A 26857-nucleotide genomic window follows, 5' to 3' on the forward strand; every position below is an offset into this window, starting at 1 on the left:
CCGTGACTGACCGGGAAGAAAAAGAAATTATTATCTATCGATTTCATATCTCACTAAACATAAGAACTAATAAATGTTTGCCACATCTGTTGTTTCATCAAACTGAATACTAAAAATTTCACTTGAACTTACTTGCTGAATTGTATGATCGCGAACATTGGCAGCCATCTCATCGATTCGTCTTATATTGTGTCATAAGAAAGCGGAATCTTTTCCAATCTTTTTTGCTTCTTCCACGTCTATTAAAATACTGACCATATCGATTGCAGAAGGGAATACAAAGTTTTCTGTGATCGCATGAGTTTGGACATCTTAGCTATTATTATTAATTCAAGCTCGTATCTTGCTCTTAGTTTCAGATGAGATGCATCAAGTGTACTTTTATCAGTACGGCTTGATTTACATAAGAAGTTTGTTGATTTATCAAAGTATGTAATTTTCTTTCGAAATATTCCAAGGGTTTGCTTTTATGATACGGAAGTTTAGTTTCCAAGTGTCGAGTTAAATTTGGTGGCTTCATGCTTTCATCGGAGAGAACTTGAAAGCAAGCAACCTACCTTCCATCTTTTTTTTTCTTTTTCCTGTTTAGCCTCCGGTAACTACCGTTTAGATAATTCTTCAGAGGATGAATGAGGATGATATGTATGGGTGTAAATGAAGTGTAGTCTTGTACATTCTCAGTTCGACCATTCCTGAGATGTGTGGTTAATTGAAACCCAACCACCAAAGAACACCGGTATCCACGATCTAGTATTCAAATCCGTGTAAAAATAACTGGCTTTACTAGGACTTGAACGCTGTAACTCTCGACTTCCAAATCAGCTGATTTGGGAAGACGCGTTAACCACTAGACCAACCCGGTGGGTTAACCTACCTTCCATCTAATCAGATAAAACCATAATTTAAATAACTGCCATTGAACGATCTTATTTTTTAACCAATCGATTCACTCGATGTAAATGGCTCACTTCGTTTTTTCACAAATTTATCGATTTTGCATAGGAATCTAATTGGAAAAAAAACAGTTACACAGTTCGAACGCATCCTAATAAACCGAAACCTCGATTATTATTATTTTCAATGAAACTGCGCTTTTAAAAACTTAAATAAAGGAACCAGACCCACGCTTCGCATTCGAAACTAAACAGACGATCTGCGGAACGGAACGCAAGGATGTCGGAGGGTGTAATACCCTCCTACTTTTCGCAGTATACGGACTCGCGTCCTTTGCTGCTGAGTGATTCTATTGAACTGGCGGTTTATTAATAGTAGTTGGCGTTGATTCGGTTTGTGAAGTTTGGATTACGTTCCGATCCCATGGAGGGTTTTATCGGTGGGGACCCGACGGAACAATGTGCTAATAAGCTTATCTTCCGTGACGCGCTCCATTTCGGCCTAGAGTGGGCTGAAATCCTTTATTATTAGGTCGTCCTCTCTTAAGGAAAAGATGTCGGAGGCGATTTTGGGCCTGCACTTTAACATTTAATTTATTTCCATTAGTTTAGAATTAAAGAAAATGAGTTAGGATGGATTGCTGTGAGACCCTGAGCTATCTTGGTCAGTAGGAGAGTGGGTTCTGGATGATTGTGAGGGAACATAATGTGTATTGTCATGTCTGTCTCTCCTATCTTCATCTTAACGTTGTTACAAGCCAATAAGTTCTGGAGAGAACTAGATTGGCGAGAGACAGACAGTTGTCTTCTGTTTTTCTTTCTTCTGTCTCTTCTTCTTCTTTAGCTGCTTCGATCTTCAGTGGATAGAAGGTAAGCCAGAAGGTTATTTGGGATCATGGTACACGCGGTTTTGGCGCGGTTGTTAGTGCCATTTGGTTTGATTAATCTAAGCGCGATATATCTCTATTAAGGATTAAATGTCTGCTCGCCATAAGGGCTGGCAGGAGAGATGTATTTAACGCAGGTTGTTTTCGAGCGCCCGTGCACCAGGGTGGTGACAATTTTGAATAAGACGCCCCCTATTATATTTAAAATTTGATCTGTTACGTATGTTGGTCTAGCCCTACAAAATATAATGGACCGTGGTGGGTTTGGGGGGGTCTGGTGGTGTTTTGGCCAAACACGCTTTCTTCATGCTGTCCTCGGAGTCCTTCGACTTTCGCCTGGAAAAGAAGAAAGCCCAAGCGCACAGCGGACTGAACTTTTGGGAGGCGGTGAGAAAGGTTTTACTCTTTCATCGCCATGGAATTAGGTCCAGATGTTTTAAGGCAGTTGTTCTGCCGGTAGGTTATGGGAATGGAAGTGAAATTGGGTGATGTGTCTTCAAGTCTTCCTATGGTGTTGCCTCCTGACGATCTGCAATCCCTTACTCCTCTTTTATACTGCTGAGAGCACGACGTGCGTTCAAACGTATCATATGGATGTTCAAACATGACTTTCTCACAGCGAATATTGTGCAAGTAGATCAAAATACAAGGACCACACAAGTTGGAACCTGTAAATTGCTCATGTCTGTACACATCATACATACATGTTCATACCCGTCGCTATCAACGTAGGTAATGTTGGCTTGCTCGTCGAAGTGAATATAGAAATTTAGTCACAGATCCTTTGAAAATTATAATCCCTTTCCCCCAGGGTTGCCAGTTTTTCGAAATGACATCAGGATTTCAGAAAAAAAAACAAATTAATTTTTTTTTAATTTATTAAAATAAACAGTAATTCAATTCAAAGTCTCTTTCAATAATATAAAAAACGACCGAAAACAAAAACATAAATGTAAAAAAAAAATATAGAAAAAGCTTAAGATAATACTGAACTGAAGATATATGCCACACGCAGAGCGACATTTATTGTTTAACCTACCCTAACTATCATTGTAATGGTAGTTGAAGCGTTACTAAGCTTCAATTAATTTTTTTCTCGAAAAATCTATTTAGTGTGCGATTTGTGGACTGTCGAGAACAGAGTTTCAATAACGGGAAAATCCCGCCGAAATCGGAATACCTGGCAACCATGTTTTCGTCACCTCTTACCTTGTGAAAAGGTTTTTTGTCTATGGTTGCGCTAAAACCTAAATATGAGAAACTTCTTTTATCATTTGAAAACAATTTGCTTTTCTGTGTTTCTAACATAGATCCACACATGGAGAAACTTTTAAATGAAAAACGAACGTAACCATCTATCTATTAATTTACTTTCTTCACATGTGTACTTATAAATATAAGTAAACTGTTTATAATAAATGATTTTTTTTTTCTCGTAAAATGATTTCATTATTGCTTACATGTAAAGTTGTAAGCTAATTATGCTATCCCTCTTATATCACTGCAACCCGAAGGTTGAGAAACGTTAATCTAAATATTTATACTCATTTATTTCATAAATAATTATTTTATACATTTTACAGTAATAACAGAATTACATCATATATCTTAGTTCCAGAAATTCAGTAGTCTTACCTCTGTTGCAATATTAATGCTAGTAGCAGGTCTGAGGTTAAGATGTTCCTTTAATACCTTAAATATTTCATGTGACCACACTTCTTACAAATGCTACCCTTACACCTGTTTATATCTATGTTAAAAAAAAAAAATTAACATGAGAGAATAATTTTGGCTGAATCTTAAAATAAGTTGAAATCTTATATATTTTCTTACCTGATAATAGGAAAACGTTTTTCCTTACTTACGCTGATTACATAAACCTTTCTGTGGTGTGTAACAAATGTATTTTTCAAACATGGATATTATTAATTACATGATTTTATAGGACTATTCCAGGATGCCTTAATATGTGGCCTATAAGTCTGTCTCTTCTTTTAATCGTATTTTTCCAAATGCTTCTTTCTTTATCAATTTGCCACATCATTTGTCACTTTATCCACCCAGATTTTTAACATTCACCTATAGCATTGCATTTAAAAAGCTTTTAATCTTTTCTTCTCAGATACTCCGATTGACCGAGTTTCACTTCCATATAAAGCTATGCTCCAAACATATACTTTCAAAAATTTTTTCCTGACATTTAAATTAATTTTTGATGTAAACAAATTATATTTCTTACTGAAGGCTCGTTTCGCTTGTGCTATTCGGCATTTTATATCGCTCCTGCTTCGTCCATCTTTAGTAACTCTACTTCCCAAATAATAGAATTCTTCTACCTCCATAATCTTTTCTCTTCCTATTTCTGTATTCAGTGATCCATCTACATTATTTCTACTACATTTCATTACCTTTGTTTTGTTCTTGTTTATTTTCATGAAGTAGTTCTTGCATAGTTTCTTCATTGTTTCTTCTAAATGTTTTTTACTCTCAGTTAGAATTACTATATCATCAGCAAATCGTAGCATCTTTATCTTTTCACCTTGCACTGTTACTCCAGATCTAAATTGTTCTTTAACATCATTAAATGCTAGTTCTATGTAAAGATTAAAAAGTAACGGGGGTAGGGAACATCCTTCTTGGAGTCCCTTTATTATTATGGCTTCTTTCTGCTGTTATTACTGTTGTTTCTGCCATTATCATTACTGTTGCAGTTTGGTTCCTGTAAATATTAGCAATTTTTCTTCTAAATCTATACTTGAACTCTACATTTTTTTAAATGCTAAACATTTTATTCCAGTCTACGTTATCAAATGCCTTTTCTAAGTCTATAAAAATGATATGTATGTTGGCTTGTTTTTTTTTAATCTTCTTTCTACTATTAATCTAAGTGCTAAAATTGCTTCCCTAGAGTCCCTATACTTTTCCTGAAACCAAATTGGTCTTCTCCTAACACTTCTTCAACTCTCCTCTCAATTCTTCTGTACAGAATTCTAATTAAGATTTTTGATGCATGAGTAGTTAAGCTAATGGTTCTGTATTCTTCACAGTTATTTGCTCCTGCTTTCTTTGGTATCATGACTATAACACTCTTTTTGAAATCTGATGGAACTTCCCCGTTTTCATAAATATTACACACCAGTTTGTATACTCTATCAATCACTTCCTCACTTGCACTACGCTGTAATTTTATACGTATTCCATCTATTTCAGGAGCCTTTCTGCCATTCAAATCTTTTAATGCTCTATTAAATTCAGATCTCAGTATTGTATCTCCCTTTTCATCCTCTTCGACTTCCTCTTCTTCCTCTATAACACCAGTTTTTAATTCATTTCCTATGTATAACTCTTCAATATATTCCACCTACCTATCACCTTTTCTTTCGTATTATAAATCGGTGTACCATCATTATTTAACAAATTATTAGATTTTAATTTATGCACCACAAAATTCTCTTTAATTATCCTGTATGCTCCATCTATCTTACCAATGATCATTTTTCTTTCCACTTCTGAACAATTTCTTTAATCCACTCTTCTTTCACTAATCTGCACTTCGTATTTATAGTATTTCTTAATTGTCGATAGTTCCTTTTACCTTCATCACTAGCATTCTTATACTTTCTACGTTCTTCCATCAGCTGTAATATATCTTCTGATAACCAAGGTTTCCTACTAGTTCTCTTTGTTCCACCTAAGTTTGCTTCTACTGATTTAAGAATTTCCTTTTTAACATTCTCCCATTCTTCTTCTATATTTTCTACCTTATCGTTTTTACTCAGACCTCTTGCGATGTCCTCAAAAATCTTCTTTACCTCCTCTTCCTTGAGCTTCTCTAAATTCCACCGATTTATCTGAAACCTTTTTTTCAGGTTTTCAAACCCCAATTTACATTTCATTATCACTAAATTATGGTTGCTATCAATGTCTGCTCCAGGATATGCTTTAGTCGAGAAGTTGATTTCTAAATCTTCGCTTAACCATGATATAACCTATCTGATACCTTGCAGTATCATCAAGCTTTTTCTATGTGTATATTCTTCTATTATGATTTTGAAACTGGTGTTGGCAACTAAATTATATTTCATGCAAAACTCACTAAGTTGGTTCCCTCTTTCATTCCTTTTGCCCAACCCGTACCATCCACAATGTTTCCTCCCGTGCCTTTTCCAATGCTTCCATTCCAATCTCCAACTATTATTAAATTTTCATCCCCTTTTATGTTTTTAATTGCTTTATATATACACGCACTACCTCTCATCATCATGGGCACTTGTAAGCATTAACTATCATTGTCAGCTTAGATTTTGATTTTATTCTTATTATATTGATTCTGTCGCTAAGCTTTTTGAAATAATTTACTCTCTTCCATATTTTCTTGTTAATTATGAAACTGCCCTTCTTTTGATGCTGAGTTAATTATTCTAAAATCACCTGACCAAAAGTTGTTTTTCTTTTCCACTGAATCTCACTATTTTCTACCACACCTACATTTAACCTATCCATTTACCTCTTTAAATTTTCTAAGCTACCAGCCCTTTTTTAGATTTTTAACATTCCATGCTCCGACTCATAGAATGTTATTTTTTAATTTTCTGCTGACTCCTTCATTTGTAGTCCCCACTCGGAGATCCGAATGGGGAACTAGTTTACCTCCAAAATATTTTACTAAGGAAGACTACATCTATGTTACATGAAAATGCAGAGCTACATTTTCTTGAAGAAAAAAACACAGCTGTAATTTTCCATTGCTTTCAGCTGCGCAGTACTCAGAAGATTGAGTGATGTTGACATGGTCGTTTAAGTCCTCCTGACCTATGCCCTTAACAACTACTGAAAGAGTTGCTGCCCTCTTTCAGGAATCATTCCTTAGTCTGGCTCTCAACAGATACCTTTCTGATACGGTTGCACCTTCGGTCCAGCTACTCTGTAGCACTGAGCACTCAAACCCCCTCACCATCAGCAAGGTTTCATGATTCATAGAGGGAGTTTCTAAAAGTATATTTTTCAGTTTACACTTATTGAAAAATTGTACGCTTCACACCTGTTGAATTTGTATCATAAACAGAACCCCAATCACAATACAACAAATAACTATGAAATAATTTTTATGTATCCCACAAAACTCTATCTCTGTTTTAACATACACTAAGTTAATTCCTGACACTTAATGGGGACAAAAATTGATTATGAATTGAATAACATATAAGCATAGATCTTATTAATAAGAGATCTTAATAAACAGATTTTGCATCACAACCCAAATGATATTAAAATAAATTTAATAAATAGTAGAGTTTGACTATTTTATTTCATTTAAATATATATAAGCCAAAGTTAATTCACATGTAGATTTTAACATTTGAGTCATTTGTGTCAAAGAAGACAAAATTAAAGGCAATTCAAAATTGGTTTGTTTAAATTTTAAAGTAGAACCAAAAAATAATTTTTCCATTTCACTTAGGAAAAAATATTAGTTTATTATCAGATAGATGGGATAAGTAAATCACAGTGTACATATATACTGCCACCAAATGGCTTTAATGGCACATAGTGCCTTAGAACCTTCGGATAGTCCTGTTTTAATGCAGTTGTTTATATGAACTTTTTTCATTATTGTTGCTAGCAGAATTAGCTCAGAAATCACCAGAAACACTATATGACTCACTCTGATGTTTAATATTATTCATGTATTTTATATTATTTATGTCTAATGAGATTTTATGTTTAGGATCATACAAAAAACACTAATACACTAAATTTTATGAAAACAATACATTAAATGAATAAACACAACAGTCGTTAAATATGTTATTCAATTACATACTAAAAGAGTTTCCAAACCTTTTAAAAAAAAGTACCACTAACAAGAACATAATCAGTAATAACACTAAAGAATATGCTGCTAATTAGCCCCAAAAGGTCTTTGAAAGAACAAAACCTGTTAATTCTTCATAATTTACAATAATTATTAATTATTTTATTATATTTGTTAAATGGTACTGTTTATTTAATGCTTTGCAATGTTCTAAGTTTTTTATTTGTTTTTGTCAGGATTCACAAATATTTTAATGGGTGATGGGCACAAGTTAAATTTACTATTTAATTTTGCTGGGTCATGTTCAGTAACTCTGAAATTGATAAAGGCTTTATCGATAAAGTGTTTGCTCTTTTTCATGTTATTAACAACAGATTTTCCAGTAAACTTCCATAAAAAAAAGTTGCTTATCAGATTTGTGTTAAATTGAAATGAATGCAAAGATATATATGTAGAATATTAGTAATTTACCAACCTTCAATTTTAACCTGTAACTGAACTATCAGAGGAAGGAGTACTCAGGTTGGGAATTAAACACAAAACACTATTAGTTTTATATAAATTTATATTAACATAAATTAAATTATTATTTTTTTTCTTTTTCGTTTCGTTGGTAATTTTTTTTTATTACCTAAGATAATACCTGTAAGATGTTTGTCATAATTTTTTATACTTCTTGGTTTTAAATTTAGTTTTCCATTAAAATTATTTTTATTTTTAGTTTTTCTTTTATAAACTTTTCCGTTTATTAATTTATTACCTTTATTATAATATATTCTTTTCAACAAATGAGTTTGTTTTCCATGTTTAACGTCAGACATTAATTTGCTTATTTTAGATTTTTGTTGATTGATTTTTTCTGTATGTTGTTTATAATTTTCATTTTTATTTTTGATATTTTTTATTGAATGATATTTTACAACACTGAAGTATCTTTTACCTTTATTTTTTAATTTTATATTTGAATTTATTCTAGATGTAATAAATATTTTATTTAAATGTTTTACATCCTTATATTGTCTTTCTTTACTTTTATATCTTTGAGTAATAAATTTAAAATGTTCTTGTTTTACTTTTTTTTTGTTTTTTATCTCTTTCACATGATTATACCATTTCTTATCAAAATCTGGTAATATTTTATGTTTTTGTGTGCAAAATGTATACACTTTTTTGAATTTTTTTGTGTGCAATTTTACATTTTTATCTTTATACTTTTTATTAATTTTTGTAAAGTTAAAATGTTTAAGTATTTTATGAAATACTATTTTATTTTTATAGGAGTCAAACATAGAAACAGATTTTATTTTTCCAGTTTTTTGAGAAAACCATCTTGATTTTTTTCTTGTCATAAATCTTGCTGTGTATGTTCTATAGGCTTTCAATGAACGGACACTTGCATATGTTCTATGAAGGCGAATTGTATATTTTTTTCTAGTATAAGGCCTTATTGTTATTCCAGGTCTTCTGGTAAATATACCTTTTGTATATTTTACATTACTTGAATTGTAAATATTTTCTTCATAGTAATGAGTATTAGAAGATGAAGTCAATTTTTTATAATATTTTTCATTATCTAATATTAATGTGTAATTTTTATTTTTTAATATTTTTTCTTTTTCTTTAATTTGATGATTATAAATTGGCCTTTTTGATGAAACAACATAATGTTTACTATATTTTTTATCATTTTCCTGTGATTCATTTTTTCCAAACATACTTTTATTAGCTGTTTTTAAATGATCATAATATTTAGATTGTAATTTATCATTTTTTGCCATAAATGTAATATTTTCAGTAAAATTACTATTGAAAACCTTATGGTTATGGCCTAATAAGTTAATTCTTGTTGTATTTAGATTTTGTTTAAGCATATGAAAAGCTCTTTGGGGATCAATATCATCTGTTTTATTTTTAATGTAATCATACTCTGGTTTTTGTTTAAGATATTTTATTAATAAATCCATATTCTGTTTATCTAAGACTAATTGTCTTGATTTTGCATTTTCTAAAAATAAAAATAATATATAAGTATTAAATAAACATAAAACATCATAAATTTCTTTTAATATTTGAATTTCATTATGATATATTAGTTTTAGTGCAAGTCACATAGCAAACAAATGCCAGAGATAGAGAATACTCAGAGATGTTTTGTATTGTTTTATAAAAGAGTAAGTTCTATAACTCATTTATTTTACTGAATGGTACTTATGCACAAAAAGTGTACTTTACTTAATATTTTAACCATTGCCAGAGAGAAAACTCACATTTACATTAATTTTTCAATATTGTTTTTTTTTTTTTTGACATGTTAGATAAAATATTATTATCATTTTTTACTTAGCTACATTATAAAACTTAAATTAAATGTTATTTAAACATGCTTTTTAAATTAATAACAGAATAAATTTAAAAAAAAAAACAAAAAAAACGGTTATTAGAAGTGAAAAATTCTTTTAAATTCTTTAAATTTTATCTTTTTAAGTCAATGTTCAGACTTACGTATCATTTCCTTCTCATTATTTATAAACAGAAAAAAACTGCCTTCTTCTTATTCATGTAGAGTACATAAGTTGTTATAATTCAATTAACCTGTTAACAACTGATATTTTTATAAATAATATAACAATGTATTTAATTCTAATATTGTTCATTCCAAATTTCATGTCATACTGTTAACATCTACATACAGTAAATTACATATAATATTCAACAATGCATCATTTATGGAATAATTAAAACGCATATTATAGATCCATGTACAATATACATAATCGTATATATATTCACTCAAATATTAAAGTATTATATTTAATTACAAAGTAATAAATGTCTACATTTATTTACTAATTGAACCAGCAGTAATTACATAGAATAATTACCTAACCAAGGTGAATATTATTTCGTTGTAAACATATATATATTCTGTACTAAATTTAAACCAACATTTTTTGCTAACTTATTATTTGCTCTTAATTTGGCACCTGCTTCAAAAAGAAATTTTTAAAAAAATAAAAAAATAATGTGTTTTTATGAATCGAGTTCTATTATTTTTAGGATTATTTTAGTTTATCATTAAAAATATGGGTAGGTCTAGAGGAAATATTTATTTGGGAAAAATCCTATTTAATATAATAGAAAAGCAAAATAAGGGGAAAATATACAAAATGTATTTATAGATTCAGAAAAAGTGTTTAACAGAGCCAGTGGAATAAATTAATGGAAATCTTTTTTTAAGGTACATAAGATAGACTAAAGATTCAGAAAGATTCATCCAAGAAAACAAGGCAAAAAGTAACAGTAAAAATAAATGGAATTATGACAAATTTGCTAGAGGTTGATAGTGGAGTTAAAACAAGGTTGCTGATAGTCACCAATATAATTTAGTTTTTACTTTTAATTTTTATATTAAACACATGTTGGAAAATACACTAGAGAAAAAATAAAGAATAATACAGGAGGTCAAAAGACAAACTACATATGATTTTCTGACATGGTAATCCTAATCAATAAGACTTAAACATTGCACAGAATAATAATAATTTTAGAAGAGGAAAGTACAACATGTAAATAAATACAATAAAAGTAAAAGTTATAAAAATAAGCATTACAACATATCAAACAAAACAAGAATAGAATAGAAGTTGAGAATCAAGGAAGGTATAAAGACAAGTAGAGCAATGGTAAAAGAAGTTGTTAATAAAATCAAATTAATATTATGCAGTAGCATGGGTTTAGAGTAAGGAAAAGGGTGGCAAAATGCTCTACGCAGTTTTTTATTACAACATAGGTTGATGAAAGAGAGAAGACAAGATTGATGCTTCAGAAATAGGTGTATTGAGGATGTTAAAGAAAGGAAATAAGTGACAGTGAGAAATTTGGAGATAGGACTGCTGAGCATAAAGCATTTCAAAATATATTTCTGAGGAGGTAAGGAAATTAAATTAGATATGGTCTGAGAAAGAAAGAACTTTAGAAGAAATTAACAACAGTTCTTGAAGGAACTGTTGAAGGGAAAAAAGATATTGAAACTGATAGAACTAAAGGATGAAGAATATGAGAAACACTATGTAGGTAAATCTTTGGGCAGGAACAATTGGAGTCAAATGCTGTAAGTGATCAACCATGTGATGAAGAAATTCTAAAAGTGAGAACCTACTTCAAATTTAAACAAATTGAAAAGGAATATGCAGAGACCTAAAGATTACTAAAATGGCTAAGGCTTTCTGGAACATGGTATTATTTTTTTACCGTTTTCCAAACAGTTTTCATGATGTTTTGTGTGAAAATACATATCAAAATGGCTTCAAATTTTCATTATATCAAAAAGAAGTAATGATGATAAACAATAAAAAAAATTCATATTATGTATTATTTTCTTGTTCAAAATTCTTTATTTAGATTATCTGCAATATCTTTATTCCCTGTAACATATAATTTATTACAGGAACAGTAGAGGAACTGCTTTAAAAATAAAAAAGAAACAATAAAATTAGTCCATGTGGTAAAATAAAATATAAGGCTTAAACAAATACATTTTTAGATATTTTGTTCTTGCCAGATAGCATGAACTTATTCCTATCAATTGCTTGAATAAGACAGAGTACATGGGAATTTCATTAAACCAAGGTGGCAGACACTAAACGACATTATTTCTGAACAGAGAAAAACAAAATTTTTTGGCAATATATGGTGGATTAAAATAAAAGTCCTTGAAAATATATTTAAAGAAGTATATATATTAAGAAGTACAGATTACATAAAAATCATTATTCGTACAAAAAAGAAAGTATAAAACTTCAATAAAAATTATTTTAACTATATTTCAAGAAGAGTAGGGAGAATGAAAGTTAGACAACAGAAATTGGGATTAGTGAAGGTTTAATCCTTTTTTTATTATTATTGTTTACAAATAACTTATATAATTCAGTAAAAAACAGTTCCATCAAAAAACAGTTCCATTATCCTCATTCAAAATTTCAGAGAAAATATTTAAGAAGAGTTTGTACTCATTTTATGGGCATTGCATTCTGTTTGCAGAATCTATTTTCTGAAAGATACATGCTGAGTAAAAATCATAAACATTTTTCATCAAATTTTCAAATAAGATTTGGATAAATAGTCAGATTTATCAAATGATGTATTTTTTGCAGAAATTTTAATCTTTACACATTTAAAAGGTTTAATATTAAAATTGATCATTAAAAAGTGTTAATGAAATACCAATGTTAGTGGAATTATGATTTGCTTTGATACTCTACCTTGGACTGTGTATGCGTTCTACACATACACTTAAAAGGACTGAATCTTAAAATGATCAAACATTATATGAAATACAAAAACACACAATGATCTACTAAATGAACTAAGCACAATTAAAATGTAATATCCTTTTCAACCAGATTTTAAACACATCGCTTAATTTAAAAAAAAAAAAGAAAAAATGCCAGCAATAACATAATCTGATAAAAAAGAGGTGAGAATAGAGGTACCAGTCATTAAAAAAGGCTGTGAAAGTGAAAAAATTTTGAAGTTTTAAACACTATATTTATTAAATTTAGTTTGACTTGTTATTTAAAAAGTTGATATGTATAAATAATTTATTATATTTAAACTCAGTAAAATTAATTGTTTGATCTTCTATAACTTGTGGTAAATTACATATTATGTAACACATAAACCCCAAAAATTATGTACTTATTTCTATTTTTACTCCACTACACTTTCCCTAACATTGGATGCTGTTTGCCCTTGAGGAAAAGTATGTCACTTTATGAGTAAATTGTATTCATGGTAGATTCGAGCAACAGCTGTCGTTGTAAATCTAACAGACAGAAAGAAAATAGAAAAACTGAAGAGAGAAAATATCTTCAGAATTATAAGTGACAGACTCTGAAGTTGTTCAACATTTCTAAAATATTGATAAATATATTAACTGGTATTGAGTACATCCTGTTTATAAAATACTGTAAAATGTAGTAGAATATTAAGTATATTAATACTTAGTAGTATTAGTAGAATATTAATGATTTTCTCAGGAAAAATTATATTCAACCCAGTATAAAAATCTATTTTATAAATTGGAAAACAAGAATACACTTAAAACTTGTTTATAAAAGTTTTATTTAAAATCTAAAATTATATCATAATTTTGTCTGTGAAATAATCAAAATCAGTAGACAACAAAGAAATTGTTTTCTGTTTTAAAGATTTGACAATTATAAAATGAATGTTTTATGTAGTTACAAAATTCAATACCAACTGAAGATGCATACGAAATCGATTATTGGAAATTAATATGGTAAGTTTAACTTGTTAATTTTAAGTAATACATTTTTTAAGTAAAAATTTTTAAATAACTTTTTAATGTTTTCTTATTACTTTTGTGGTTAATATAGTTAGAATAGCTACATTAAAGGGGAAAGTATTTAAAGTATATAAAAATAGGGTATGTCAAAATAGCGTATCAGGTTTGTTGCAAATCTTTACATTTTATGATCCAACTAATTCATCCAGGTCAAAAAAACATATGTATGTACATATGTTTATATATATGATCAATGATGAAGCTGATACTTGATGAACATCCATATTAAAAAACGAAAATAAATAAATCTGTTATATTTTTTTTTTAAATAATTTTGTCAATATCAAATAACATATTTGTATATACGTGTGTCACAGTACTTTTGCCTTTATATATTAGGATTGATAGAACTGATTTTTTTTCAAATTTAGCTCAAATATTTCTATATATTGAATTTTTTTTTCAAAATTTTTCTAGGAGGTGGGGGCTTTTGCAAAAAAATCAATTTCAATTTTCTTCAGAGGCATTTAAGTGCCCTAAAGTAAAAACTTTACTTTTGCAAATTTTTTACCTAAATTACATATAAATATAAGCAATAATCCATAAATAATTCAAAAAGGTTTTCCCATAAATCAACCCCATCCTCTTAAAATTGAAATATACATTTTTCCTTTTTTTTTTTGCTCTATCAAGCTTCATTTGGAATATTAATTTCTTTTGCTACCTGGCTGTAAATTATATAAATGGCTATAAAAAATATCTACAATTTTCTAAAATTATAAACAGAAAAGTTTTTTGAAAATTTTTATGTTCTTGATTTAGACTTTATGAGATGTTCTAAGTAAAGGAAGTATTGTGATCACGAAAAATTTCACTTCTCAGATTTCAATGGAAATATCCATTTTTGACCATCCCTGAATCCATTTTGACTAGTTTTGGTGTGACGTCTGTACATATGTACACATCTTGTATAACTTAAAAAGGATTAGCCGTAATATGTTGAAATTTTGGATTTAGGACTGTTGTAACATCTAGTTGTGCACCTCCCCTTTTGATTGCAGTTAACTGAATCAAAAGTGTCCAAAAAAGCCCAAAATCCAAAAAAAAATTGGATTTTAGACTTTTTCTTAACTGCAGTAATAAGCCCCCATTGAGAGCTTTACAATGATATACATAAGTGGTACTTATTTTCATTGGTTCCAGAGTTATAGCCAAATAAAATTTTAATTAATGAAAATTTGGATATTACAGGGGAAGGCACATCAGTTTGAATCAGACTTTTCTCTTTTTTTTTAAATATATTGATTAAATATATTTAAATATAATTGTAAAAAAAAAATTTACAATACATAATAATTTAATAACAATTAAAAAAATGAAAAAATATCAGAAATTATTAGTAATTTAAAATTTTATGTGTTTTTCATTTTAAAAAATGTGGATATGTAATTTAATAGGCATACAAGAAAGTCATGTGGTGTCCACATCAGATTTTTTCATTACTATCATAAATATACTTTATTTTTTCAACATTTTTAAATGATTGTTCTTTTTTGAATTTATGTTTTTTAAAGTATCACTTCTTTATAAAAAAAACTGTTTATTAAGTTGTTCCCACAGAGTTAAAGGAGCTCCCAAATTCAAAGTATTTTTTTATCTGAAATTTTGATACTTAACTCATATCTTTGTAATCATTATGATCAATAAAAAGCCCCATTAATATGGAGCTCGCAAAATTTTTAAAAATTCAGAATTTTTTGGTTACGTATATTTAAATGTTTATTATAAAAATAAAACTAGAAATTTAACTGAATTGCAAATACTTTCTGGTGAATGTTGAGAATGAACTTTGCCAGCTTTTTTTCCAATTTATTTCAGTTACCACTTGGCAGAGCTCTTTACCTTGTAATTTACTTTATGGCAAACAGTGAAGGATTTAAAACATTTTGTTCTTTAATTACATATTAATTATAATTCATTAAATTTTCCTGACTGAAAAACCTTTTTAAATATTTTACACAAATCACTTAACATGTTGCGTAAAAGTTTATTATGTTAAAGATAAGTGTTAAGTGATTAGAACAAATTATTGTAAGCTGAAAAGTAGAAATTGGAAAAACAACACATAACAAATATTAGTTTAAAGAGATTAACCATGAAAATAACTGTTCATGTTATTCTGTTGTTATTTAATAATAAATAATAATAATTTAAATTTCTACAAGTATTACAAAGCATGCCAAAAACCATAATTATTTGTTTAGGTAATGTACAATAGGAATATTTTTAAAAAGAAATGTACTCATCTTACCAGATGTAAATTTTAATGCCTTTTGTAAAAGCTGAAATTTTAAATCTTTGATCGGTGATGCTTTTGATAAATTACGGTACAATATATCCATGTATTCAAATGTATCAAGAAACTGAAATTCATCTGTTATCTCAATTACTTCTGTTGATTTACTAGAATAAGCTGAAATTTTTTCATAGGATGATATGTTATCTTTACTTTCATGATAATTCTTTCCATCATATACTGTCTCTTGTAATTCATCATATAATTTTTCTTCTAATTTTTTAACTAGTGTTTCATCAGATAATTTTGTTTCTGATGATTTTTCTTCATGGTCAACAGGCAATGGTTCAGTATGATCTTCATTATATTCTCCAATATCATTTAAAACATCCTGATGGTTTCTAAAAGGCACAGGTGGTAGTGAAGATTGATTTACCCGCTGATGAGGATTATATATATATCCTGTTAGACCTGGTAGATGTTTCCATGCCTGTCTTGTCATTCTCCATTGTTTTAGAGTAAGCATTAATCTTCTGTGTGCTACAAGAGGGTCATCATCACCACCAAGCCTTAATACACCTTCTTCTCTTATTTCTTTTAATTTTTCTGCTATGTAAGCAAACGGTAAAGTATATTCAGGAGGTCTAGTTGTAACAAGATGTTCAAGGGCCAATTCAGCAAATGATTGGAATAAGAGAGATCGTGAAGACCATATATTACTTTTCTTTGCCTGAAAATAAAAATAATATATATTAATTTTTTTATGTAATCAATTTCCTAAACCCTTCAAAATAATGGAGAGAATTAATTCTTTGATCTGCCAATCTTACAGATATATTGGCTATCTTTCATATATTATCATGCATACTTGAAACACATCCATACATTTCCTTTGTAAATATATTTTTAAATTTTCAAATTTCTTATGAATGGAACATAATTAACCAAATGAGTTTTTGAGGTTCCTCTTGAAATATGTAGATTTCGAGATTAGGTTGTGGTTTTTGCAGAAATCGATGAATTTCAGCCTGTTTTTTTGTTTTCTTTTGAGCAGACCATGTTCTGGTGAGTAGGAGTTCTTGTTGTGAGAGGAAGTGTCTTTATTGCTCTGAGGTTTTGATTGTGTTTTTGGATTTGGTTTTGTGGTTTTTTGCTATTGGACTGGATGTTTGGCAAGTACGATGGTTTATTATTGGTCATGTTTTATAGTTTCAAAGATTTTGGATTACGGACAACCTTTTTTTGTAATATAGATTTATTGCTGGTAGGCAATAAGGCTTGAACATGTTTGGTGTTAGTGTTAGTTGTGCATGTATTGTACAGTGGACAATTAGATTTTATTTCTAAAAATTGGAATTTATCTACATTGATAATATTGAAATAACATAGTGTAGTTGAGGTAATTTAATTTTAATTTGTTTATGAGTAACTGAAGACAGGTGCTTATCATAGCTTGATAACAGACTTTTATAGCTTTGTTGGTAAAGGTATTGTTGTAATTAATTATATGTGATTTGAATTAAAGTATATTGAATTTATTTTATTTTATATTAAGTTGTCTAAATCAAGTTCGTTAGAAGAAGCAAAAATGGAGTCTGAGTTTCCTTCTCAACAAAGTTGAAAGACAACTAGGTCGCCTAGGTCGACACTGGATGATGGATCTAACAGTAAACACTAAAAACAGTGGTGAGGGCCTCCAAGAGGAAGGGGGAGGTTACTGAAACTAGCAGTGATGGGGATCTCACAGAAGGGATGGATATGGACCACCTTCTGGAGGCTATTACCAAAGTGGTAGAACTTTGTCGCTGGTACACAAGCACCAAAAAAGAAATTAAGGAGTGCACGGTTCTGGTCAGTGAGAGAGAGAGAGTGAGGGATGTGGAAATTGGATGAAAGATCTGTATGCATTATCGCATCCCAGTCTTATAGGGGTATGCAGTAGCGGTGAACCGTTGAAGCATGCGGCCACACAAACTACGAGAGTTGTCAACAGAGAGCTGTTGTCAAACAGCTTAGAGAAGGGTGTACCAGAAGAGGAAATCCTGGACCTGGTTATCAGGAGGTGGTCGGGGGAGTGCTCTAAAAATTTTGAGTAGGGAAAGGGTCCATCTTTGAGATCAGTGGTGATATTTTAGCCGCATATGACTTAGCAGAGGTTGGCAGGACAACCATAAGAAACTGCTGGACAGGGTCACCAGCATGCTTGGTTGGTGAGGTAATCTAAACTGAAGAGCGATCAGCTGGTTGTGGAACAAGGCCTAGCAGAAGTGTTGATAGGGGACATCAAAGACGATATCCAGCACAGGGTGCACATGGTGGCAGTGGACACTAGGGCTGGGGAGAGAGTAGTTGCAGAGGACTTACACAGAGCTGTAAATAAAATGCAGGAGATTAATGCAGAGGTTAGATACGGCTCAGTGGTGAACAAGGTAGGCAGCATACTTCTTAAGAAAATGCTAGAGTATCATGGTAGAAGTTGTGGTGGAAATAAGGTTGTGTATCTGGATGAAGCGATAGTGAATGAGGCGGCATGTAAATGGCTGCAGCAGCCGATGGAGCCTACCAGTACACTTGTAATTAAGGTGCAGGGGGCTGTTTATGCGGACCTCTTCAAAAAAGCCAAAAATGCTGTGACCAAGGAAGAGACTGGGGACATACTGCCCATCAGGAGAGGTGATGGGGAGTCCTTGCATATGAAAGTGAGGGCCAACAAAGAAGAAGCTGTAGAGGTTCAGAAGAAAATGGCGAGTAAACTAGTGGCGGTGAGTATTAGAAGTGGGTTGTGTAGGAGAGGCCTCATCTTTATGGATCTTGAGGAGGAAGTAACAGAAGTCTAACTTCTAAAGTTCATCAGTGAGGCCATTGGCGACAATGGAAAAATGGAGGATATGAGGGTGACCACCTTACACTTGGCCTTTGGTGGCTTGAAGAGAGCCACAGTTGTGATATTAGCTGTGTTGGCGACGGCATTAGCGGCCAGGAGTAGAATTCGCATGGGATGGATCCACTGCAAGGTGTCCTTGACTACAGAGTAGCCAGTGCTTTGAGGTGGGGCACATGGGGCCAGCTGCAGTGGCCCCAACAGGTCGGCCTTGTGTTATAACTGTGGTGAGGAAGGGCACCAGGCCAAAGGGTGCAAGGTCATGGTGAAATGTTTGAGATGTGGTGAACTGGGCATTGGATTGGTAATGCTCTTTGCAGTAAGAGAAATGTCTAGAGTTCTAGAGTTCTGCAGTTAAGCACAAACAGGAACGCAGCATCACATGATGCACTCCTGGAATTGGGAAGGCGGAAGGCAGCAGACCTTCTCTTAGTGTCTGAGCCTAGTTTGAGGAAGGTGGAGGAAGACAGCTGGACAGTAGATTGGCTGATGAGTGCAACGGTTTATGGGAACGGTGTGCCGATCCTAACCACTGATGAGAGAAACGGATTCATATGGGTTGAGCTTCCAGACATTGTGGTCTTTTCTGTTCATATTTCACCAAAACTCTGGTCTGGATGATTATGAAAAATGCTTGGAGGATCAGGCCAGTGGGATTCACCCTCTTCAAAAGGGTGTAGTCGTGGGTGGTGATCTTAATGTAAAGAACGTGACATGGGGAGAACATGTCACGAACCATAGATGGGACAGTGTCAATAATGGGACAGTGCCTACCCAGGTGAGGGTAAATGGATGCTTGTTTGTGAATGTCACGTTTGTCTTGCTGAGGTTGGTAGAGGGGTCGTGGAGGTGGGAGGTGCTCACTGAAGAGGAGTTGTTGAGCAACCATTTCTTTGTTTGGTTTAGAGATTGGGGACGGTGGATCTTATAGCATGGTAGCTGATCAGGAGATTATGTTTGAAAGAGGGCCCAGCTAGGCTTAAGAAGTTGGTGAAAGAACGTCTTGTTCATCTGGAAAACGTCTCCCCAGCTACTTGATGAAGGTGGTATCAAAGGCAACAGAAGAGTTTCTTGCGTATTTTGCAACAGAGGTATGCAAAAAAAGAATGTATATTGGTGGACTGCTCAGATGGTAGAGATGAGAAGGTGCTGTATTAGAGCCAGGAGACAGCTACAGCAAGCCAGGAGAAAGGGGTATTGTGAGGACATCCTCTCATGCAGAAAGGAGCTGGTTGAAAAAGAAGCGCTTACAGGAGTGAAATACTAAACAGTAAGAAGAGGAAGTGGAGAGAGCTCCTAGACAGGTTAGAGGACGACATATGGGGTGACGCCTTCCAAATCATAACTGGTAGATGTGGTAGGGCATTACCTGTTCTTGCCAAGGAGGTTCTTAGGAAACAAATTGATGTTTTGTTCCGTAGAGGTGACCGGCCCATCTATAGAGAGATAGCCGCAGTGGATATCCCTGTATTCACAATAGGCGAGCTGTGACAGGCGGCAGGGAGGCTGAAAGCTAAAAAGAGTCCCAGCCTTGACCAGATTACTAAAGAGGTTGTGGCTCTAACGGTGAAAGTTGTTGCAGACTAAGTGCTGGCGGCCTTCAACCGAATACTCCTGGATGGTTCTTTGCCACCAGAATGGAAGGAGGCCAGGCTGGTTCTACTGAGGAAAGGTGGAGGAGAGATAGGAGGGCCAGTCTGATACCGACCTCTTTGCCTGTTGAGTTGCCTAAGCAAACTTTTCAAGAGGCTGTTGGTGGACCATCTCTGAGATGAAGTAGAACGAAAGGGTAGCCTTAGTAGTAGAACGGAGGATACCATAGCTAGGGTCATGAGGAGTGTTGATGATACCGCAGCGGGTTCTTGGAGGACGAGATGCATCCTGGCGGTGGTGATGTTAGATATCAAGAATGCATTCAACTCACTGCCTTTCGGGTGCATCACGGTATGTGATAGTAGGGAGCGCGACGTCCCGCAGGGTTCGGTAATTGGACCGATCCTGTGGAACCTAGCATATGATGGCGTCCTCAGGTTGCGGTATCCTGAGGGTGTTTCGGTTACCGGTTTTACCGCTGACGTCTCCATGGTATTAGTCGCCAGAACAGAAGAGGAGATAATCAGGCCATTAATTAACGGAGGTTAACGGGCCATTCTATTGTTCGATAGATGGTTGGCGGGCCACCGCCTTAGCCTCGCTGCAGAGAAAACGAAGCTGCTGGTGATGGCCGGGAGAAGGCAACTCTCCCCATCAGGTTAAGGGGGTCGTTATCAAGCCGGTCACTAAAGCCAAATACCTAGGGGTTTGGCTTGACAGCCGGAGAGCCTTTCAAGATCATGTTTGGGAGGCAGTCGACAAGGCAGGTAGAACAGTATCGGCTGTCTCAAGGCTCATGAGCAAGGTTGGCGGGCCAAGCTCATCAAAGAGGAGGATGCTGGCGGCAGTGGCTCGGTCCGTTGCCTTGTAGCCGTGCCAGTGTAGAGGAGGACGTTGAGCATGAAAGTGGCCATTCGGAGACTTGTGGGGCTGCAGCGCCGATTAGTAATCAGCGTTGGTAGGGCTTACCGAACGGTCACCATAGAGGCAGTTCTAGTAATTGCCTCGCTCCCCCCTATGGAGCTCTTGGCGGAAGAACTAGTGCAGAAGAAAAGGGATGACAAAGAGCATGACCAGGAAGGAGAAGACAGAGAGAGCGCTGGCAGGAGAGATGGATAGGATCAGAGGTGGGTCTTTGGACGAAGTTAATACCAGATATCAGGCTTTGGCTCAGACGTGAGTACGGGGAAGTCATGTTTGAGCTAACCCAATTTTTATCGGGGCATGGTAGACTATGCGGCAGGAAGAGACAGTTGTCTGAAAGCTGCCAGTATTGTGGAGAGCGGGATACCACAGAACATACTGTCTTCCAGTGCCCAAGGTGGGAAGAAGACAAGATGATGGTGCAGACATGGTTGGGAGAGCTTACCGCAAATAATATAGTGGTGGTAATGCTTCATGGTGAGCGGAACTGGTCAGTAGTCAGTAAATTAATAGGGAACATCAACCGAAAGAAGACCCTGGAAGAAGTGGAAGATGGGTAAGGGGTGTTAGCATTAAGCAGGAAGGACAGCCGGGCTCCGTGGCGCGAGTGATAGCGTCTCGGCCTTTCACCCGGAGGTCCTGGGTTCGAATCCCGGTCAGGCATGGTATTATTACACATGCTACAAATTATTCATCTCATCCTCTGAAGTAATACTTAACTGTAGACCCGGAGGTTAAACAAAAAAGGGCAGGTAGGACAGCGCCATTCAGGAGGGGTGGGATGCTCCGGCATCCCACCTTCAATCACTGAACGCAGACTCCTAGGGTCCTTATGTGGGGAAAAGAAAGACCGAGACCTGGTCTAGGGCCCCAGTAATCAACAAGGCCATCTGTCTAAACACTGGCTGTCTGGCTTGTCTCTTCATGATGGTAATTTTTTTCTACTGTCGTTAAACTCTGATGCCACTGCTTTATTATTGTTATAAATCAATTTATAGTGAATTTCAATAGGGTTAGGCCCCTTGGCAATGAAAAATCAAATCACAGTTTTGACTTTACAACCAACAGAATCATTTATTATTACTGTCATTGGCAGGCAGGCAAAAATAATCTGCCATTAAATTTACTAACAGCTAAAATACTATGATAAAAAATAAAAGTGTTTAATAAATATTATCAAATCAAAATGTCTCCTGTCCATCATTGTACCTAATTCTGTAATTCCCTTATCTGTAACAAATCTGTAATTCCCTTACTTTTGGCATACACATATTTTTATTTTAAAGGACTCCTTGCAGCTGAATGGAAAGCCCAATAGAAAGCTGAAAAGCTGATCTTAACAATAGTAGGATGCATTGAAAGGGCCCATGTGGACAAATTGGACCAAATAACTGGATTTGTGTTATATTTTCCACTTATTTATTTATTTAGCGTATGGCACCAAGACACAACACAAATTACAGTAAAAAATTACAAACAAACATCTAACAAATTAATATAAGCTACTGATTCTGGAGTCGCCATCAGGAAATCTTCAAGTGTCCCTTCATAAGCTGTTCTAGGGCAAACTTCTGTGATGTGTTTAACAGTTTGATTTTCACCACACTCATGAAGGAGTGTTGATGTTTTACCCCATTTATACAGGAAATAGGCACACCTGACATGCTGAGTTTATATTCTGTTTAATGTTGACCACGTCTTACATGGCAAGTCAAAACCCGGAGGCTTTTGAGTAACACATGGAATTTGGTTATTCTGCTTTGCGGTCTATTCTTGACGCTAGGCGTTAGTCAAGTTGAATTTTTCCTCTATGGCAACAATTGCTGTTTTGATATATGGTTTTCTAGATCAAAGACAACCATGATTGGCATGTATTGGTAGGTTTCAATTGTCCATAATCTTCTTGTACTCTCTTATAAAAAGGGTTCATACAGCGCAGATTTGGGGATGGTAATATGGCTCAATACTGGGTGCCATTCCACAGGAGTAGACCTGATAACCCCGACAATCATTCTCATAGTGTTATTAAGTTGAGCATCAATTCTATGAACATAAGGGCAGTTAAGCCACACTGGCGCACAATATTCCACAGCCAAGAAGATGAGGTTCAGATCTGATGTGTGCAAAGTGAAAGCTGATACTCCCTATGTTGTTCCGCAGAGCTTATGTATAATGTTTCTTGTTTTCAATTTCTGTACAATTTTCATTAGGTGCTCCTTAAATGAAAGCGTTCCATCAAGTGTCATGCCTAGGTATTTTGGTGTCTTATTGTGAAATAGCCGTGTATTCTCAAATAGAATCTTAAGCTCCCTATTAGTGAACTTGCTGTTTAGATGGAAGCATGACACCTCTGTTTTACTACAATTTGATTGGAGGCGCCATCTTCGGAAGTACCTTCCCAGTTTCTTCCCAGTTTGGAGGAGGCCATCAGGTCTTCCTCCAACTCTTCAAATGATCTACATTTTGTTATTAGCACCCAGTCATTGGTGTAGTCATGCTTTTTAGGTCTTGTCTCTGGCACGTCTGAAACATAGAGGCTGAAAAGGAGAGGCGCAAGTACCAACCCTTGTAGCAGGCCATTCTTGAGTTTCCTTGGTGAGCTTATATCGGATCATGATAACTTGGAACATTCTGTCGTTCAGCATGTTATTAAGCAGGTGAGCTGTTAATTTGCATGGAATTACTTGGAGCAGCTTACAAATCATGCCTTCTCTCCAGACAGTATCATAAGCGGCTGATAAATCAATGAATTCAGCAAAGGTTTTAAGATTTCTTTGGGACCCCGCTTCAATGTACGTTGTGAGTGAGAGAACTTGGTTGGTGCAACTTCATTTTGGCCTAAAGCCTGCTTGTTCAATCGGTATAACATCAAATATTCTCTGACAGATTCTGTTGTAGATAAGCCTTTCTAGTAATTTATAAGTCACATATAGCAATGCTATAAATCTGTAGCTCTTAGATAAGTTTGCTGGTTTCCCTGGTTTTAAGATGGCTACTATCTTCGATTGTTTGAACTCTCTGGGTACGCTACTGGTCTGCATTATACCAGTGAAGAATCTGGCCAGCCAAATTTTTGCTTACTTTCTGCAGTTTAATAGGAATTCTGGATTGATGCTGTCAAATCCTGGTGCTTTTCCTGGGGCAATATCTTTGAGCACTGACTCGAAGAGATTGAGTAAAAGGGTGAGATACTCAGTCTCATATTTTACGGAAAGGCTACAAATAAAAATACACCACCAGCCCATTTCTAATAGCTAAACACCTGAAATAGGAATTGATGTGCATTTCTGAAAAACTGGTTGATCTACCTTGTTTAGTAATGATTCTATGCCACATTGTGATCGGGGAAAAACTTTCTCTCGTTATATATAACTTAGCACTGGAATATGACTTAAATTTACTTTTTCTCTGATAACAGTTGTTGCTTTATTTTTTATATTATTCTTATCCATGTTTAAGAAAAAATAGATCCCCACTTAAAAAAATTAGTTCTAACATTGTGCCTAAATCATCCTTTTACATTTGGGGTAAGAGGTGAAATCACTGGGAGGGTTTAGACCTTCAGCTATTGGTACCCCATTACTGAAGTCCTATGCATTTCATATATATGTGCTGTTATATCATTTGAATTGATCTAACTTTTTAATATTCTAAAATAATCAAAAGAAAAGCAGCTCCATTCTCAAATATAATAAATACATAAAAGTCTTTTATAACAACATAGTCAACATTTCTTAATCATGTCATTGTTGTTAATAGATTTATAGTAATAAATCCATTAACAACAACCTTGATATTCTACACATACACAAAAAAAAAAGTATCAAATCTTAACTTACTCAAATTAATGAAATATACAAACACAATAACATGCAGAGATAACATTCTAAATAAACAATTCAAATTCAATATACATTTCAATTATAAATTTGTCTATCGTACGTAAAAAAAAACCACTAGTAATCAACATTAGCTGATGGCAGTGTGATTAACATGCCTCAATCACTGAAGATAGATAAATATAACAATGACCAAAAATCTTATGAAATGAATTTTAAGAATTCTGTATTTATTAAATTTTGGTTCAGTTGTCTAAGACGTACAGTTTTAAATTGTTTGTCACCAACCATCACGGACAAAAGCATTGCAAACTTCTAAATTATCATATAATATTATTAAATATATTCTAAGTTCGTACTTTTATTTGGGAATTGTTTTTATAGATAAATAATAAATGTTTTATAAACACAATTTAATTATTTTTTTAAATTTTAACTATTTATTATTTTAATTAATTATAATGAAGAAATAGAAATATCATAAATTACATAAGTATGTATAAAATTAAGTATTTGGATTTGACTTTTTTTCATTATTCCCATTTATTTATTTATTCACCACATAAAATTGGTCAAGACCTTCCAGATGAAAGGATAAGACTACCACTCTACCATAGAGATCAGTGGAATGGTAATTAATTTTAACAAAATAATTGTGTTCTGCTGGTAAATTTCAATTTGCTAAACTATAAATATATGAATCTAATTTGCTTACCTCAGCTTTAAGTTTGGTATCTTCATCATATATGTATACTTTTTTGGCTGTATAAAGCAATACAATAACTGTAATACCAGCTAATGAAAACCAACAATATGCATACAAAATATGAAATAATTTCTTTAACAAAGTTGTTACAAACATTTTGACAGTCTTGAATATGTTTATCCATCATATTACATAACCAATCATAATATTGTAATTATACCAGATAAGAAGTGTTCTACATTTTTTGTTCCTCTGAATAAAATAAAATTCTTCTCCACACGCAATTATAAATCTATGATCAGATATTGGTTATTATCATTTATATTGAATATTAAATCCATTAATTTAGTATAATGAATAGTAGTTTATGTCTTTTTTAATACATATTATGATGAACAATAGAAACACCAAATAAAATTTTCATTTAAATAATAAGTTTTAAAATAAAATCATAAACAGAAAACACTCAGAAACCATTTATAAAAAATAAATAAAAATAATGTAAAACTCCATGTGCTTTTGATTATTAATCAAACAGTACATGTTTGACTGATGCCAAATTTGTGCTTTTGATTGTCATCAACAATAGATATGGAGGAATTAATTTAAAAAATGTCTCCACTTAAACTAGATTAAGATTGTCCAGAGTGATGATATATAGTTTTTAGTCATCAGTTGTTTTGTATTTTTTTTTATAAATGTAGGAGTTCTTATTG

At 33.0% G+C, this 26857-nt stretch overlaps 1 protein-coding gene across 1 annotated transcript; it reads right to left on the reverse strand.

Moving 5' to 3' along the window:
• Window positions 1–7524: 7524 nt before the first annotated feature.
• LOC142326563 (uncharacterized) lies at window positions 7525–26380 on the reverse strand. Its single transcript, XM_075369143.1, has 4 exons — window positions 26151–26380; window positions 16214–16928; window positions 8239–9600; window positions 7525–7532 (listed from the first exon to the last, which is right to left on the reverse strand). Exons 1-4 carry the CDS (start codon window positions 26295–26297, stop codon window positions 7525–7527), a joined length of 2232 nt encoding a protein of 743 aa, XP_075225258.1. The 5' UTR covers window positions 26298–26380.
• Window positions 26381–26857: the final 477 nt, after the last annotated feature.

The sequence above is a fragment of the Lycorma delicatula genome, chromosome 6, assembly GCF_047948215.1.
Source record: "Lycorma delicatula isolate Av1 chromosome 6, ASM4794821v1, whole genome shotgun sequence".
NCBI classification, from domain to species: domain Eukaryota; kingdom Metazoa; phylum Arthropoda; class Insecta; order Hemiptera; family Fulgoridae; genus Lycorma; species Lycorma delicatula.